The sequence below is a fragment of the Cinclus cinclus genome, chromosome 14 (assembly GCF_963662255.1).
Source record: "Cinclus cinclus chromosome 14, bCinCin1.1, whole genome shotgun sequence".
In the NCBI taxonomy this organism is placed as follows: Eukaryota; Metazoa; Chordata; class Aves; order Passeriformes; family Cinclidae; genus Cinclus; species Cinclus cinclus.
Genome location: NC_085059.1, coordinates 10651200 through 10668529, shown reverse-complemented (window position 1 = coordinate 10668529; position 17330 = coordinate 10651200). Strand labels below are relative to the sequence as shown.

At 44.3% G+C, this 17330-nt stretch overlaps 1 protein-coding gene across 1 annotated transcript in view; it reads left to right on the top strand.

Moving 5' to 3' along the window:
• The window catches only part of PDLIM4 (PDZ and LIM domain 4), a 43005-nt gene that overhangs the window by 9716 nt on the left and 15959 nt on the right, over positions 1-17330 (top strand). Inside the window, exons 2-3 of the mRNA XM_062502556.1 lie at positions 1860-2011; positions 10403-10487. Coding sequence (XP_062358540.1) covers positions 1860-2011; positions 10403-10487 — 237 coding nt within the window. The remainder of the gene's footprint in view (positions 1-1859; positions 2012-10402; positions 10488-17330) is intronic.

Below are 17330 nucleotides of genomic sequence, written 5' to 3'. Positions count from 1 at the left end.
GAGCTGAGTCATAGGGCAGCCCGTGAGCCATTGGTCTGGGTGGGTTTGTTAGAGCCAAACAGCCCAGCTGAAACTATTGAAGAGCAAATGGCAAATAATGATGTACTCTGACAATGCACCAAAAGCTGTAATTTGGGCTGCCAGTTCTACTTAACTGTCAGTAGTGCTTTGGAGCTTCTCAAACACCTTCAGGTTCGTGTTTCAGTGGTGCGAGTAGCTGTGGTGAGTAGCTGTGGTCACGCAGAGAGCAGTGTAGCAGGCTGGTGTTATGCTGGGGGCTGTCTGCTTCTCACCAGGGACAGCTCTAGTGCAGTCCACAGGGGCTGTTGTTGTAAGACTAAATCCTCTTTGAAATCCCTACAACAAACAAATTGTCCCTGGAAATGTTGAAGGGCAGATTGGATGGGGCTTGGAGCAACCTGGGTGGAAGGTGCTTCTGTGTTAGAGCAAGATTGTCTTTAAGGTCCCTTCCAACACAAGCCATTGTAGAATTATATGATGTGAAGATGAAAGCTGGGACGTGTGCATGCCCCCTTTCTAAAAAAGCCACCTGTTTATTGACAGCCTGTGACTGAGGGGCTTCTGGGCACTGGGGAACTGCCCACTTCTCTGAAAACTGTATCTGGTTTGTCTGGTTGCTGTCATACAATGCTGTAAGCCAAGGGAAGGTGGTGGGTAGAGCAGTGCTCCTGTTACCTGGATTTCTCAAGGAGGGTGGGGCAGAGGCCTACCATCGAAGACAGGGAATTACATCTGTGTAAATCAAGAATAAACAGAATCAAAGTACCAGCTTGCTTTAATTCAGCGACACATGAATAACCAAAATTGGGCTTGTCATAACTTCTCAGTTGAGAAAATGTGTTTGGTTAGCAGATGCTGTGAACAAACTGAAGGAGAAATTAGAGGGAGAACACATAGATGGTAAGAGTTTAACCAGACATATTTAACTGTTCTGGCTATGCCTTGTGTCATTTAAATTATTGTAAAAATTAAAACCACATTTAGGATGATGTAAATGAAATGGTAATTTCTCAGGAACTTCTTTTATGGGCTTCAGGGTTGGTCTTGTTGCTGACCACAAGCAGTACCTGGACCTGTCATTAGTTTCTCAGGAAATAAGTTAGAAGTTTTATAAGGTTCTGGCACTACTGCAAAACCACAAGGAAAGAATTGTGGATGCTTAAAGAGTTGTGTGATATTTATAGAATAGACTCATGGAATCCTTTAGGATGGAAAGGATCTTAAAGATCCTCAATTCCAGCTGTTACCCCACCATTGCCAGGGCTACCACTAAACCATGTTCCAAGTGCCATATCTGCTAAATCCCTCTGGGGTTGGTGACCATGCAGGGTTAGAAAGAGGCAAGTCATTTGGATGTCTGACCAGAAAAAGTGATGTCAAATGTGAATTCTCCCCAGGCAGCAGTCAGAGGGCTGCTGCTTCTGTATGGGTGGTTAACCAGAGAGGAAGGTTTCATGTGCTACTTAGGGATTGATTCTTGCAGCATCATGAAAGGCTCTCAAGCCAAAGGAGTGCATCTCTCTGGAAAGACTGTATTACATTTATTTCAAGCAAGAGACAAATGTGGAGACGGGACCTGGTCACAGAGTGGCTGGAATTGACTGAAATTCCTTATTTTAGAGACTGTTGTAGAGCTTGGAGACCTGGGGCTTACCTGAGAGCTCTGACATCTACCTTAGGTAGGTGCCATTGATTTAGAGAAAATATATATTCTCTAGAAATAACTGTTCCTTTACCTGCATTTCATTCCAAGAAACTGGACTTCTTTTTTTAAAAAATCCCAGGATTCTTGTAAGTAACCCCTTTTTTTTATTTTTTTTAATTTTTTTTTTCCCCAGATTAACCCTGGTAGTAAAGCAGCCATGGCAGACTTGTGTCCAGGAGACATTATTCTGGCAATTAATGGGGAGAACACGGACAACATGACGCATCTAGAAGCACAAAACAAGATCAAAGCATGTGTGGACCAGCTGCTGCTCTCTCTGAACAGGTTGGTTCTCTCTGATATGCTCCTCTGTCAGTTTTGCTCAGAGGACTTTTGGCTGGCCCTAGAGCAGATGTCTAGGTAATTGTCCTGTGTTTTCTAAAACCGTAAAAGAAAATTATTTTTAATGGCTCACTGATAGCAAAAGTGGGTTAAGTTCATTTATAAACATGGATTATTATTTGTACCTTGTAAGGCTTGTCCATGCTGTGGTGTGAGTTAAGTCTTTGAGGTTGTGTCAATTCAAGGAAGAGTAGCATGAGAATCAATCTCCTTTAGACAAACCCTTACACTTTGCTAATATCCACCCATTATTTTAAGCATCTCTTCAATGAAAAAACATTTGAAGGTCCTGCCAAATTATTTTTTTAGGGTATTTCAAAGGAAAATGAAGGCATGAGTTTGGTATTGAGGACTTTGTTTTGTTTTTATTTTTTTTTAGTTGGAGTGTTTTTTGTGTGTGTGTTGTGGTCTTTTTGTTTATTTGTGGAGTTTTTTGTTTGGTTTGTTTGGTTTTCTTGGTATTTTTTTTATTTCTATTGGAATTAATTCTGTAGCAAAATCACAAATTATCCAGGCAAAATGCGTGCTCCTTATAAGGTTCACAAATGGCTAGTACTGTCTCTCGTAACTTTAAATAAGTGGATATAGTTTTCCACTTCAGATTAAAGAGGCATTTCCTGATATAAAGAGCTACCATTTACTGTTTATACTTTTCTTGGAAAACCATGTAGTTCTAACTGGATGCCTGGGCACTGGGGAAGGAGCGCTGCCATAAATGGAGCAAACCCTCCGTGATTCCTCATGGCTCCTCAGACAGGCATCTCTGAGCTGCCTGGCTAAAGCAAAGTCCTCTGAGCTCACCCCATAATGTACAGATGATGTGGCTTCAGTATTACAAAAGAAGGAAAATAAGGGAAACAAGCAAAACCCCTGCACAAAGGTGGAATTTCCCACAGCCATGGAGGGCAGTTGTTTTCCTTTCTGTCTGGAGCAGTTTTAGGGAGACTAGGTGATTTTCTACCCCTAAGAGAACCTGTGCCCAGGGCATGTTCCCTTCCTGACTGCAGGCTACTGGAGCACTCCTCAGAAGAGGTGCAAATGCTTGTGTAGTGACAGGAAATTTTTATGAGCCACCAGCTCTTGAGGTGGTCTGGCAGCAAAGCAGCTTCATTGGGAGTCAGAACCAAGTTTTGCTGAAAACAGCTTTCACCTGCAGCTTGGCAGTGTTTATTCTCATCGATGAAGGTTTCTGCTATGTGAATTGATGGCCTGAATTTTCCCACCTTTACCCTTCACTTTAGCCACTCATGTCAACTGGTGTTTAATTATTGGCTCAGATTAGACCCTTGAATATCTCTGTGAAAGTGCATCTCCTCTCTTAAGTGGTGATTTCTGCCCAGGGCAGAGGTTGTGGTCACAGTGGTCTCACATCAGTGTTGGTGTGTCCCTTGTTGGGGTGAGGGATGATGTAGCTGCTTGGTTTCCCTGAGACATAGAAATGTTTGTTCATGACCTCAGGGTGATCTGAAAGATGCTTATGGAAGGTCTGTGGCTTCAGGTTGTTTTTTCCCATCTACCAAGGTGTGGATATTTTTAACAGTGAGACGTTGTGGTTTGTCCAGAGGAGGTGAATTTTCTAACAGAGATGTTGCTGGTGGTGGCCCACAGCCTTTAAATGGTGCAGGATTTGTGGGTGACATGGTCAGGCTTTGCTAAGCAGTAGGATTGCAATGGTTTTGTCAGGCCTTAAAGTCTTCATAAACACAGATTTTAAAGACATTTTTATCTCATAGGCAAAAGTAAATGCTCAGGGCTCTGCAAGGCAGGAGCAGATGGTGAGGTGAGGAGCTGTTCAGGTTGGGGTGGCTCCTCTTGGAGATCACACTGTTGAGTCAGTTTGGTGGCTTCTCCAAGGGGCAGAACTCACCTTGGCTGTGCCCGGAGATGTCCATGAGAGTGGCATTTCTCTTGTCAGGAAAAACTGAGTAGTTTTTTTCTGCAGTAAGGACGGCAACTCCAGTGGTGAACTATTCGATCTATTTTTAGTTTAGCCCAAAGTGGATGCACAGTGTCTTGGTTCATGGATTTCTCTCCTGTCTCCCAAGTGACCTGTTGAATCCTGTTGCCCAGTTGGTAGTGATTGAAGGAAGCACATGTGGCATTTCCTCCTAGGTGTGAGTGGATCCCTGCTCCAGGATCTGCCTCCAGGAATGTGGGGTGACCCAGTCCTGCTCAGGGAGCCATATCCTAGAGCAGTGATGAGGTGTTTTGTTGGTTTGTGTGCATTTCCAGCCACTGCTGTTTGTCACAGCTGTGGATCAACACCCTGGACCCTGCTCTGAGGCTGAGCTTCAAGAAAGCCCTGGCTGTGGTGGTGTAGATTAGTATCTTTTCGCTTGGGCAGAGGATGCTCTTCAAGCAGCATTTCTTCTGTGCACTGCCTTCAACAAAATGCAGTTTGCAAGTCAACACAAAAAGATTTATTTTTAAATATGTCTGAAATACGTTTGAAATAACAAGCCTGTTGTGTGTCTTTTGTGGAAATGCATTAAATTTGGTGTTAACTCTGTTTTGTCAAAGCAAGCTTCCTCCAGCCAGGCATGAGTGTGAAGGGGAGGGCGGGGAACTGGGCAGTGCAGTGCTTCCATCTCCCTGGTGCCCTCTGGACTGCTTCATTATGTGTCCTTTCTCCATCAACCCTTGACATTATATGTTACTGAGATCGAGAACAAGATGGGTTTTGTTTTCAGACTCCATCAGTAAATTCCTTTAGACTAGGAAGTTCAGAAGGAAAGTCACTGGGGAAGAGAAGGGGGAGTTACTGGGTGGCCTGACCAAGACCAAGTATCATGCATCAGATAAAGGCAGCTGTAAAATTGGGTTGGAGCTGTGTTTTGCTGAAATCACTGCTTGACAGGACCTTGGGTGCGGGATGGAAAACCTCATGGCATCACTGTTCCTGCTGACAGAGACTGCCAGGGAACCTTTGGCAGCACTGTCCATACCTGCCCATCTGTGCCAGAGGGTCAGGGTGAGCCCCACAGCTTTTTCTGAACCTTTTGTTGTCTGCCAGGGAGGATGAAGGCTTGTGCTCCAGCTTTCCTGAAGAAACTGGCCCTATGCCCATGTTGGGAAAACTGCTGGCAAGGGGATGTCACAGCTTTTTAAGCATGCTGGGCTCCATGGCTCTCCTGTGCCCCTGGAGCCCACAGTCAGTGTTGGTATCTGTGAAGCTGCCCCGATCTCAGGCTGGACTAGCAGGTATTTCCTTTTTTTCAAATATCTGTCCTTTATCGGGGACAAATCTCTTGAGGGGGGGGTTTCCCTTCTTCTTCACACCCTTCATTTTCTAATTCCTTTCATGGCCAGACCACCTCTGACATCCCTAAAGTTAATGGTTGATTTGTCCCTGGATTTTTTTGGATCCTACTTTAACCCAACATGTGCAAATCTGTCTTTGGGCAGTGAGGCTGTGAAAGGCAAAGCAGCGCAGTGGCCTTACTGTTTTGAAACAAAGTGGTTGAAAATCCTAATTGGTTTGCAATAGGAGCTGATTAATGTGATTGATGTCTATGTGGGCACTAGTACAAGGTGTGAGGAATTATTTGGGCACCCCTGGAATAAGAGCTGGATGTTCAGACTGTGGTTAATGGCTCCAAAGAGGGGAGCCAGGAGTTCGCATAGGCTTAGTGAGGCTGCAGAGCAGGCAATGATGCTGCTGTTCAAGATTTAGCAGGATGGTTCAGGCTGCCCTGGTGATAAGTAAGGCAGCTGTTTCATCATCATCTTCCCAGCTGTTGAATCTCAAGCCAAGGTAGCACAGGATGTACTTTGCCTGCCTTAGTGCAGGAAGGGTCAGGCCAGTTACATGGCAGCTGATTGAAAAAGACCTGGGGTGTTGAGCAGCCCCATGAACTATTACTCACAGACACCTGGTGAAACTTGTTCTCTTTGCTCACTGTGAAGCTGCTTCCAAGTTACACAACAAATTCCTTAAGAGGCAAGAAGTGTGTTAGTGTGTTTTGCCAGGGGAGGTTTCAATTGGCTGTTAGGGAGAATTTCTTCACTGAAAGAGTTTTCAAGCCCAGGGAACTCATATCCCTGGAGGGATTTGAAAGACACGAAGACGTGGCACTTGGGGACGTGGTTTAGTGGTGGGCTTGGCAGTGCTGGGGTAACAGTGGGGCTTGATGGTCTAAGAGGGCTTTTTCAACTTCCCACACTCTTATGATTTCTAGCCCTTTCTTTTGGTTACAGCACTGGGGCTGTTGTGCACAGGGCCAAGTGGATGCTGGATGACTGGGAGCATCTACCCAACCCCCAGGTACAGCCAAGAGCCCCAGGGTGGTTGAACTGAGTTTATTTCCTCTCTGTGGTGTCAAAGAATAAATCTTCAAAGGTTCAGCTTTGATTCCTTCTATCTAAACTAAATCCTGGAAGCAGTGTCTTCCCCTTCAGTTTGATATATATGCCACTACAGAGTCTACTTGGAGAATTGACTGTGAAGATTCTCTTTCTATTCCTGTTCTATGTAAAGAGATGGAGTTTCTCTGAAAGTTTCTATGTGAGAAAGCCTGGTAATGAATCTGCTGGCTGTGTAGCCCCAAAAGTACCTGGAACCTCACGTAGTTGATGTTCCTCCCATTTTCCCCAGTTCCTGGGGATTTTATTGGGGTATGTTAGCTGTAAGCAGTACAGGCAAGCTGCTGGAAGCTGGGATGGATGACAATGTATGTTCTCAAGTTTTCAGTAAAAGTACAACTGAAAAAGTGAATCATAGTTTCCCCTCTTGAGCTCCTTGAAGTCTAATAGAGAGGAAAACTGGCAGCTTTCCAGAGCAATACACAATGGTTTCAGCTCAGAGGAATGAAGGAGGAGATACCCTGCAGCTTCTTGACATAGTCTGCATGAGCTGGGTTGTCAGCTCCCGTGCTGCTCACCTGCCTTGCAGAGGATTGATCCAACACCTTATGGTTATTGTGGTGAGGTTCACAACCCTGGGAAGTTCAAAGTATTGGCTGTAGCTGTTTCTAGACCAAGTTCAGCTTCTAGAAGGCTAATGGCTTAATAATCAGTTGTGATTGATAACAAACAGTTGTGAGCATACTGATGCCACCATGGGAAATGAAGAGCAGTCAGGAGATGGGCAGGACCCTGGAATCACCCCCCAAAGAAAAGGGGTGAAATACAGCAAAGTGATTATTCTGGTGGTTTGTGGCTGCATGGTAACTGATAGCAGTGACCTGGATCCAGGTTGCGACTTCTCCAAGTGATAAATGTTAGTTTTTAAGGGGATGGAGAAATGAGAATTTTGGTAAGACACAGGAATTCTTGCAACTTAAAAGCAACTCTACAAACATTGAGAGTGAAACTTGGCAATCACTACCAGGTGAAAAAAAAATTGTGATAAACTATATGAGCATATGCAAGTAATCTTTTGATAATTACTCTGAGACCTTTAGAAAGCAAATCGTGGGATAAAAGGTGTCTGCAATTTTGTTTTTTTAAAGCGATGTCCTGTTTATGAGTCCATTTCCTATGAAGCTCTGTGTGGAAGGCCTTGCATTAACCTAGGTCAAGTTATTTTTCTTGGGATTGTCCTAGATGCCATTAAGGGAGCAGAGTGGTGTAAGTGCAGGGTAATGGTTTCCACACAGCTGCCTTTAATCCCCTATAGCACATCTGAGAACACTTTTTCTGTCCTTGAGCTGTATATTAAACATGTATATGCCTGATCTGTTGCCTGTGATAATGTGAAAAATGCGTTGGGTTTTTGCTGTTGCCTAAACACAAACTTCTGACTGCTGGTAGGGTGAACCTGCTACTGGGGGGTCTCAGGTAACTCTGCTGGCCCCCAAGTCCCCACTGCTCTGGGACTTGTTCTGGGATGTACAGGGGATTCCTGTGCTGCTGGTTCTGTTGGGGATTTGAACATGGGATGTTCCTGGCAGCCAGGGTTGAGGCATGAGCTCCAAGCATCAGCCACTCCTGCAGTAGCTGCCTGTAGCATTGTTCTCTCGGGCAGAGTAATCTCTTAATTATTTTGGTTTATTTCAGATTACATGGTATTTTGCTGTTCTCAGGGAAAAGAGTGGGTCTCCCTGTGTAAGCATAAATGTTCCTCAAACTTACAACTTGATTTTCTTTTTGGTGAGGCTGGTGGTTCTCCCTTTCACCTTAGCTTTGCCTTTTAAAGTGCCAAGTGGAGACCAAATTGTGCTGTATCAGCTTGTTTCAGTGTACTTCAAGTGGAAGCTGGGGCTGACATGAGCCTGGCTTTGTTCAGACTGTTGCTGGAAGCTGCCAAAGTTGGTCTGTTATACCAAGAACTTCTGGTATAACCAGAACTGCAGAACTGATAGTGAAGTCTTGAGTTTAATCATTACAGCATTAATAACGAATGGACTTCTCCATGTAAACTGAAGTCTGTCCATGTCTGTCATTAAGTGCAAATATACCCATGATGACTTTTGGAAAGCACAGGTTTATCTGCTTTCTGGTACAGACAGTGTGATCTCTCTCAGGGTGATGGAGAACTGGGAAGTGCTGGCAATACTGGTGACTGAAAGCCATACTTTCACATGGAATGAATTTATTGCTATTGTTCTTATCTTCTGCAATTAGAATCACTTTCTGAAGCTCTGTTCTTATTTACTGGCAGGTTGAGGTCTTTGGGGATATGTTATGGTGTGTTTGGCATGTGGACTCCAGAGCTGAGTGGGGGAAAGTCATCATGGACCCTTCTTGGGGCACCACGAGCTCTCGTTGGGCTAGCTGAGTGCAGGGGAAAGCACAGAAGTAATCATAGTGATCCCTGCCAATGTAATTAGGCATTTCCATTGTTCTGGGTCTCCAGATTTGATTTTCAATGTGGAAGCAATGTACACAGCACCAGATCATGGCAAAAAGCAAGTCAGGGTTGCTGGAAATGCTGATGTTCCTGGGAGGGGCTGTTTCCTTTGTTCCAGTTGGAAACACCAATTTATAAGTGAATTATCCTAGCCTAAAATCAAATAACAATAGTAAAGATAATTTATCAGAACAAAATACCTAGCTATGAGAGTAATCACTCAAGTGTTGGAAAAGCAGTAATGATAATGAGGGAAAAAAGCTGAAAGGCTCAGGGGCTGAATCCAAAGTATGTTAAAGTCAGTGGAAGTCCCTGCATTGGGCAGGTTTTGGGTCAGACCCTAGATTTGGAAAGGCAGCTTTGTATGTTGACTTGTGTAGCGGCAAAATGCCGAAGGTAAAAATCTCCTGGAGAATTCTTGGGTTCAAATTGTGCTCCTTATTTTTCAAACTTAGACTCTGCAGATAATTTAACTGAAAGTGGATGTGGTATGTGTCAGGGGTGAGAATCCTTTCACAAAGGATACTTGGGTGTATTTGTACCCATGGAACAAAACCTGTTTTTGTGAAGTGGTGCATATATAGACTGTGATGATAAACAGAATAGTTTACATGTTGAAAGCTTTATCTTGAACTTAATGGAGTTTTTATCTTCCAACTTAACCTTCTTGCATCCTGAAAGGTCTGTGTATCTACCTGCTGGACCTTGCCCAGGCCCCTGCGGCTCCCTGATAGCCTAAGTGTTGGAGATCTGTGCTGGAGATCACATTCTAGCCTTTGTGGGGGAAAAAATGATCAGGCACATGGAAAATCTTTGGACAGTGACTATTCTGCTCTGACTTGGCAGGACTGAAGATGCATTTGAGAATGGAAACTGTATTTTTAGGGCTTTTTTCTATCTGGCAACCATTGAAAGGGTCAAGATGATTCATACAGGGTGGTGAAAGCCTTCTCCCTTAAAGGTGTTCATAGAATTTCTGATGTGGTCTAATAGACAGGCCTGACAGGGATTGCATGTATATATGTATACATATATCTGTGTACACATGTAAAGAGAATGCTTTCTGGATTCAGGACTGCAATGAAAGGACAACACCAGGAATATGCAAAACAGGAGCCACCAAGAGCCTGTATTCTGATTTCTTGAACCAAAATAAATTTGTCTCTTTAAGCCTAAACTGAAGACCTTGTAGTTCTGGGATGGTTTTGAGCTTCATTTAATAGGTTTTAATAGGATGAAACTGTAATCTTCTCTATATATCATTGTTTCTGAGGATAATTTTGGACAAATGCAAATGTAATATAAACCTGCCAGGGAATGCTATATATGTGTGTTTGGATTTTTTTTCCCCTTGTTTGTCTTTTTTTTTTTTTCTTTTTCGTTTTTTTTTCAAATTTGTTTCATTGCTTTTTTTTTTTGTTTTATTTAAGGAGCTTGCTTCTTTCTTAGGATTTTTGTGGGTTTTGTTTGTTTGGGGGGGAGCAGTTCAGTTTGGGCTTTTTAAAAAACAATTGAAGTAGAGTTAACTTAATTTTCCACTGCAGAGCTGAAGGGAAGACCTGGTCACCTCCTGTCCTCGAAGATGGCAAGGCTCAAGCGTACCTGATCAACATTGAGGCAGACCCACAGGTATGGCATCTGCAGCTTTGCACATCTGCTGCTCTCCCAACTTGCTTTTGAGGAGAGGACATCTGTGTTTGGAACCTGGAAAGCCCTGTGCTCTGCCTGTGGTCCTTCTGGAAGAGAAGGAGTCTCCATGTGTGGTTTTAAAGTTCTGTGCAGGTTTTTCTGTGCTTTTCTTGGGCTTGTACAGCCCTGGTTCCCAGGGTGAGCCAGATCCTGAGCAAAGCTGGCATAATCCCATTTGTGTCATTGCCTTCCACCCAAGCCAGGCTTTGCTGGATCAGCTTATTAGGGACACAAGATGGCTGGGCAACATGTGGATGGTGGAATCCAGCACTGACCCCCATGAGGCTGTGACCAAACTCAGAGTTAATGTTATTTTGGATGGAGCTGTTGGGAGTCCTCTGACTGTCTAGTGCCTGCCCTTCCTGGGGTACAGCATGCCCAGGGTCTGTCTGCATCTGCCTCAGCTAGTGTGCCTCTGCCTTGGCCACTTCCAAAATCTGTGGTACCCCCCCCAGTCCCATTATGGTTTTTATGGATTTTTTTCTTTCTTTCTGTTTTTTTTTGTTTGTTTGGGGTTTTTTTGTTTTGTTTGTTTGTTTTGGTTTTTTTTCCCCTCTGTTTGGTTGGTTTTTTTGTTCCTCTCTCACTCCTCTCTATTTTGCAGCTTCTCTCTTCCCTCTGTCCTCAGCTCTGTTCCCTGGCACCTTCTGCCTGATCCTGCCCTGCCTTACCCTGTCTCCTGCAGCAGCCAGGTGGTGGATGGAGCTGAGCAGGTCTCCCCATCTTTCCTACCTATCTCTAATGGCTTGTTAGCAGGGTCAGAGGTGACTCTTATTCTCCTTTGGCTTCTCAGTGGGAAGATAAATGGGGTTTCTCTTCTCCCTCTCTGCTTATGAGGTACAGGTTTGCCAATTTTTGCATATGTTGTCCATGTTGTGGAGATATCTGGGGAATGAGGAGGAGACCAGGGGGATGGATAGGTAGAGGGCAGCTCCTGCTGTCTGGCTCCCCTTGAATGTGTGCTGAGCTGGTGAACATGCTGCCAACTTTCCTAGGGCACCTGACGTCATGGATGGCAGGGCTCAAGCCTGCTGAGGCTTCTCACTGCTGTAGGTTGACCACTCCTCTCAGGGCAGTGGTAGAGGCCCTGGGGCTCCCTACAGCCTTCAGAACATTACAGTATGTCAGTTCAGCCTCACAGAATCCCCTGTGCTTGCTCCCAAAGCACGTGAGTGCTCTTTGGCTGATGCTGAGTGTTCAAATACTGCTCAGATGGTCTCCTTCTCCACAAAGGTGGTTTATGTCATATGCTGTTCTGTGCTTTTTCTCCAGCCCTTGCAAAGTGCCTGTGTGCAGGATCTGCTGATTCAGCTCAACTGCTCCTTTCCAGAGAGGCTTTTAGAGTGTCCTGATAAGGGTTCCAGGGTGCCCCCTCAGCCCTCCCTTGGCTCAATTCAGAAGAAATACAAGATCTGCAAGGGTGGAAGAGAGGGGATCATGCTACAAGGAATGGTATCTCCTTCTGTGAGGAATGGGGAAAAAGTACAGGCAGCAGAGAGCCCAGTGAGTGATCAGGATGAGGGTGAGATGCTACAAACCCCATGAGAAATGGACCAGAGTGTGAAGCCATTGAGTCTGTTGGCCATTCCAGTGATGTGGGATTTGCAGATATTCTGTGTTTCTGCCCGGGGACAGCAGGCAGAGGCACAGCACAACAACACTGGCAGAGCTGCCTTGGTACTGCACGCCAGCGACACATGGGGCTGTTTGTCTTTCCTGCCCTGACTTACAGCACAGGGTGATGTGTGAGGTTGGGCCTTGCTTTCTGGCCATCTTTGCTTCATTTATCTATTACAGCCATGTTTTCTGACAGATATTTTTTCTTACTAGACTTTACCTATGAGTAATATTAAATGAGGAACAAATGAGCAGCAGTTCCACTGCCAGATACAACTTTGAGGTTTAATGCAGATTGAATTTGAATCTGACTATTAATATATGTTACATATGGATCTTTCAAAAAAATAGACAGTTTAATAGTGTATAATGAAGACAGTGTGGATGTACTAGTCTGAATCCAGGCCTATGCTGAAAATACATAAATCTGGGTTGTGGGTGTGTTAGCAGATGTGTTTGTGGTAGGGCACCAAGAGAGGTGTGTGAACAAGGCTATACAAGTACAGGCAGCAGATTCCCGCTGTATTTTTTTTTTGGTTTTGCTTTTGTTTTTTGGGGGGTTTTTTTGGGTTTTTTTTTTTTTTTGGTGCCTGTATCCATGTGTTGTCTTCCTTAGTGGCTTTTTGGGTTTCCCAGAGAGGAGGTGAAGGTGGTTCCATGCACACCTCCAGGTTGCTGTGCTTGCACCCAAGATGTGTTTGTTGACTCTTCTCCCCCAGACTGCCTGTGCCTCCAGTGTGGTTCATGTTGACAGCCTGAAACAGATGCCAGCATCTCTGCTAACCCAAATGTTACCAGTGATGTCCTCTGATCTGTGTGCAGCTGAGGGTGACCATCAGCAGCACCCAAAGAGAGCCAACCTTTGCTGCAGGTATCCAGTATCCTAGGAGCAGAGCTTCCAGGCTTGGCTGGAGTCCCTGTGAAGCAATGTCAGGTGATGCAGGGCTGTCCTGTCCTGTGTCCATTCAGCCCCTCTAGCAAAGGCACTTACTAGATTGTGAGAAGGAAAAATCTTTGTAAAGTAGTAACTTGGCTCAGTATGTGCAACCTTTAGGTGTACTTCCTTGCATCTGGAAAAAAGCAATCTGCTTTGAAACGCAGGGAAAAATTTCTGCTGGAATTCTGCCCTCAAATCACAAAAAGAAGTTAGGGGTTTGTCCCTGAAAAAGGTTTTGAGAGTTTTACTGCAAGTGGCCTTTGCAGTAATGTGGAGCATATATTCTATCTTCCTCCAGGTTTTACTCTATATGCTTTTTCATCATACTGGGTAAAGATCTGTTGAAAATCTTGACTTATGACTGCAGTAACCCTTGCTTGAAACATGTGAGCATAAGCAGAATGCCTCATTCTGAATTATTTGTAGGAAAATCTGTATTTCTATTATTACAGTTTAGGGGGGTTTTTTAGGTGTAATCTTTGTCTTGAAGGCAATGAAATTTGTAATTATCTTTTTTGCAAGAGAACTTAGAAAGTATGGCATAGCTGGTGAGTTTTCCTCTCCCCTCTTTCTAAATCTGTTGTGGTTTCTCAGTTGAGCTTTCTGGTAAACCCCTACTCAGAATCCAAGAATGTAATCAATCCTTCTTGTTAAAACTTTGATTATTGCCATGACTGTGGGGAATAGCTGCCCGCTACCCTCAAACTGAAGAAGCTGCAACTGGAGAGCTGCTTTTCACATTTAGCAGAAACAACACTGAACAGGATGAGTGAGTCACTTTTGGGAAATAATTTTTTTTTTTTAAAGGAGATTTTGGTTATCAGTTGGTTTTGCTAGATAAGTCTGTCATGGACAGCAAGGACCTACAGAGGAGGCCACAAATGCAGTGACTTGCAACCTAAAGAAGTGGGCTGCCTGTCTGTTGGACTCAGAGGTGGGTGGAGGTGGGACCACGGGGATGCTGGAGACAGCTTGGAACTTTCCCAGCCAGCAGTGAAGATTTCCATCCTGCAGTCGTGACATCGCCACCGTCACATGTTGGGATCCCCAGTCTCCCTTGGCATTGTCTGAGTGTCCTTGTGGGCACTGGCCCCAGCCACTCCTCCCCGGCAGACAGGGGAGAGGGAGCACCTATCCATCAGTTTCTGGAGATCCCAGTGATTTTGGCTTCCTCTAGCATGAACTTGCTAGTTAAAATACTGCCATGCAGTGGTAATAAAAAGAGAGGATGTTTGTTTTCTTGTTCATTCCCACACTGTTGGAATTGGCAGTTCTCTGGCCCAGGGTGCCTGGAAATGTGGGCTTTGGGCTGTGGAGACCCTGTCAGTGCTAACTGACAATAAATCAAGCATGAGGGTGGGAGGATAATTGCAGCAGAAATTAAATTGGCAGCATGTAGCCAGAGCTGGAATAGGATGCAAGTCCTCCCAAACCTGAGTGCTTGGCTGAAGTAGCTACATGGGGTGAAAGGCTGGGTTTCCTCTGGCAGTGCAGACAGGAAGAGGCACATCCCACAGTAGTCAATTGGGAATGGCATCCTGGTGCTGCTGAGCTAGCAGAGCAGCCCCTGTGCCATTCTTGGGATGGATGAGTAAGGTGCACCAGTGCTCTTGGTCCTCTCTTGGGCTGAGTCCTACGCAGTGGTTTTCCCAGCCTGACCACCTGACTCAGAGGGTGAGCTCTGGGCTGTGGAGAAGAGCCACAGCATCAGGGGAATTGCACAAGTACAATGAGAAGGCTGTTTCTGCTCATCACTTAGGATTTATTTTTTTCTATATGTTATTCTGTTCTTGACACCCAGGTCTCAGTCCACAGAGATTTGTTGTTAGTTTGACAAAACCAGGTGCAAGGCACATGGCTTGCTATGTGAAAATGCCAGCCAGAATGGGGTGAAGAGACAAACTGGAACAAACTTGCATCTACTGTAACTGTTTGAGCAGCCTAATCCAGGCAGTGCAGGAAACCAAGGTGGTGCTGGGTGTGAGCCAGGCCAGTGGAAATGCAAACATATCTTTGTTTGCTTGTCGGAGGTGCTCAGGTGTGTGTGGTTGCAGAACATGCCACCTCTCATTGCACATGGCATCCACCCAGTGTGGGCTCTGCAGCATCATTCCTGGGAGTTTTTCATACTTGCCCTGACTTCACAAATAGTATCACTGCTGATGGTGCTTGCTCCTAATTACATAAATCACATGTGGGCTTCAGGGGAGTCTGAGCCTCTGATGTCCCAGCTCTGGGCACCCAGGGACAGCAGTGGTGTCCTTCACTAGAGCAGAGAGGGTAGTTTGCTGCTAACCTGTCCTTCAGCACTGATTTTAACACCTTTAAAAATGTCTTTAATATGCTCATATTTACTTTTTGCTAGGTGTTATATATATATATATATATATAATAGTTATATATATATTCACTATATATAGTTATATATATATTCACTAAGGGTGAATGTCTCCTTATTTAATTAACTGAGTAATGGATTTGATTTACATTAACTTTAATTTAATGGAGTATTTGTTTTAAGTTCTCTGTGGGTTGCTTCCAAGAAGGAAACTTCTATGTATTTCTTTGCAAAACCCTGGCGTAGACTGAGCTGAACTCTGTGAGCTGGGGGTTAAAGCCTCCTAGCTGGAGAAGTGGAATTTCCTTTCTCAAAACGACTGACCATCCTTCCTCCCCTGCTTGCAGGGAAGGATGGGCCATCCCTGCTTCTGGGAAAGCCCTTGCTGGGACCTCCCAGCCAGCTGGGCACCAGTGGCACTCTTCTGAAGGAAAGAGGGAAAATGTCTGCCTCATGCTTTGGGGAAAACAAAGGATGAGCTAATGCCCTGGCACAAACCCGAGTTCCCTTCCATGGGAACTCACAGCTTGTTGTTTGAGGACTGATTTAATAGCAGAAACATGCTAATCTTGACAGCCACTGTGGGTGCATCAGCCCTGAGCTCTGGGTGCTCAGGCAACATTTCACACCCAGATGCTGGGGTTTTACACTACAAAAAACCACTGATCTAATTTACTGGTGAAGAGGTTATGCACACATAGTGTGTGCACTTGTGTTTACTTTTGCCTGTGATATATTGCATCATTTGAAAGCAAAGGAGTTTTCTGAGTACCCCTGTAACATCTTGAAGCTGTAATCTTTTTAATCTGTGTAAAATGTAATCTGTGAAATTCTCTGTGTACGTCTTAGATAAATTATCATCTTTAAGTGAGTTTTGATAATCCTGGTATATGAAAGAGGCAAAAAGCAAAAACTATATTAAGGTAAAGAAGGGAAGAATAGGAATGGAAACTTCAAAGTAGTATTTTCTTCTGTCCAGGTGACTTGAATAATTTGTTCTCATTGAAGGTACATAGGAATTATACTGGAATGATAACAGTGGGGGTTGGTTTAGGACAAAACAAAATGCTGTTGGATTAAGTGCTAACACAGACGTATACTGTGTTATTTTACTTGATAACATCAGTTTCAGCGATGACTCTGTTAACACAGTTAAAGAAACTGCTGCTTCTGTACTCAGAAGTGCTGAGTGTTTGGAAGCACAGGTGTAGCTCAAGTGTTTCTGTTCTTATCCATCAGAAAAACAGCTTATCCCCTTTCATTTTTTCTTTGTCTCTCAGTTAAGAGGAATTAGTTGCTCTTGAAGTTTACTTGAGTAACCTACAGGTGTGAGAGCATGTGGAAAGAGCCATCCCCAGTGGTGTGAAGAGGGTTGCTCACTGTGGTCCCTCAGGATGATCAGGCTGAAGCAGTTGCTTCCATCCCTAAAGCAGCTTGTGCCACAGAAGGCTGGGAAAGGCTGAGATATATTTTTGAATCCACCTGGTTTTTTTTGTTGTTGTTGTTTTTGGGGGTTTTTTTTGTTTGTTTGTTTGTTTTTTTGGTAAATGAGGAAAAACAAAAGGTTGGGGCAATCCAAAGTTAAAAATATGTATCATCCTGTTGCTTGTGCTGTGTTTTCTGGTGTACCTTACTCTGGCTTTTACAGAAGGAGGTGTTTAGATAAGCTATGGAGTAGGCACACCTCTTGGTTTTAAGCATGTAGTACTTGTTGCCAGTGAAGCTTTTAGTTTCAATTAGCTGCTGATAATGATTATGGAAAAAATCAGAAAGTGTGATATGGTAATTCCTAAAAATGCAACAATTCCCCAGCTGAGAGAGAGGACAGCGAGAGTAAGATGGAAAACATGAAATCAGGACATAGTCTGTTAGTGTTAAGATCACCAGGCTT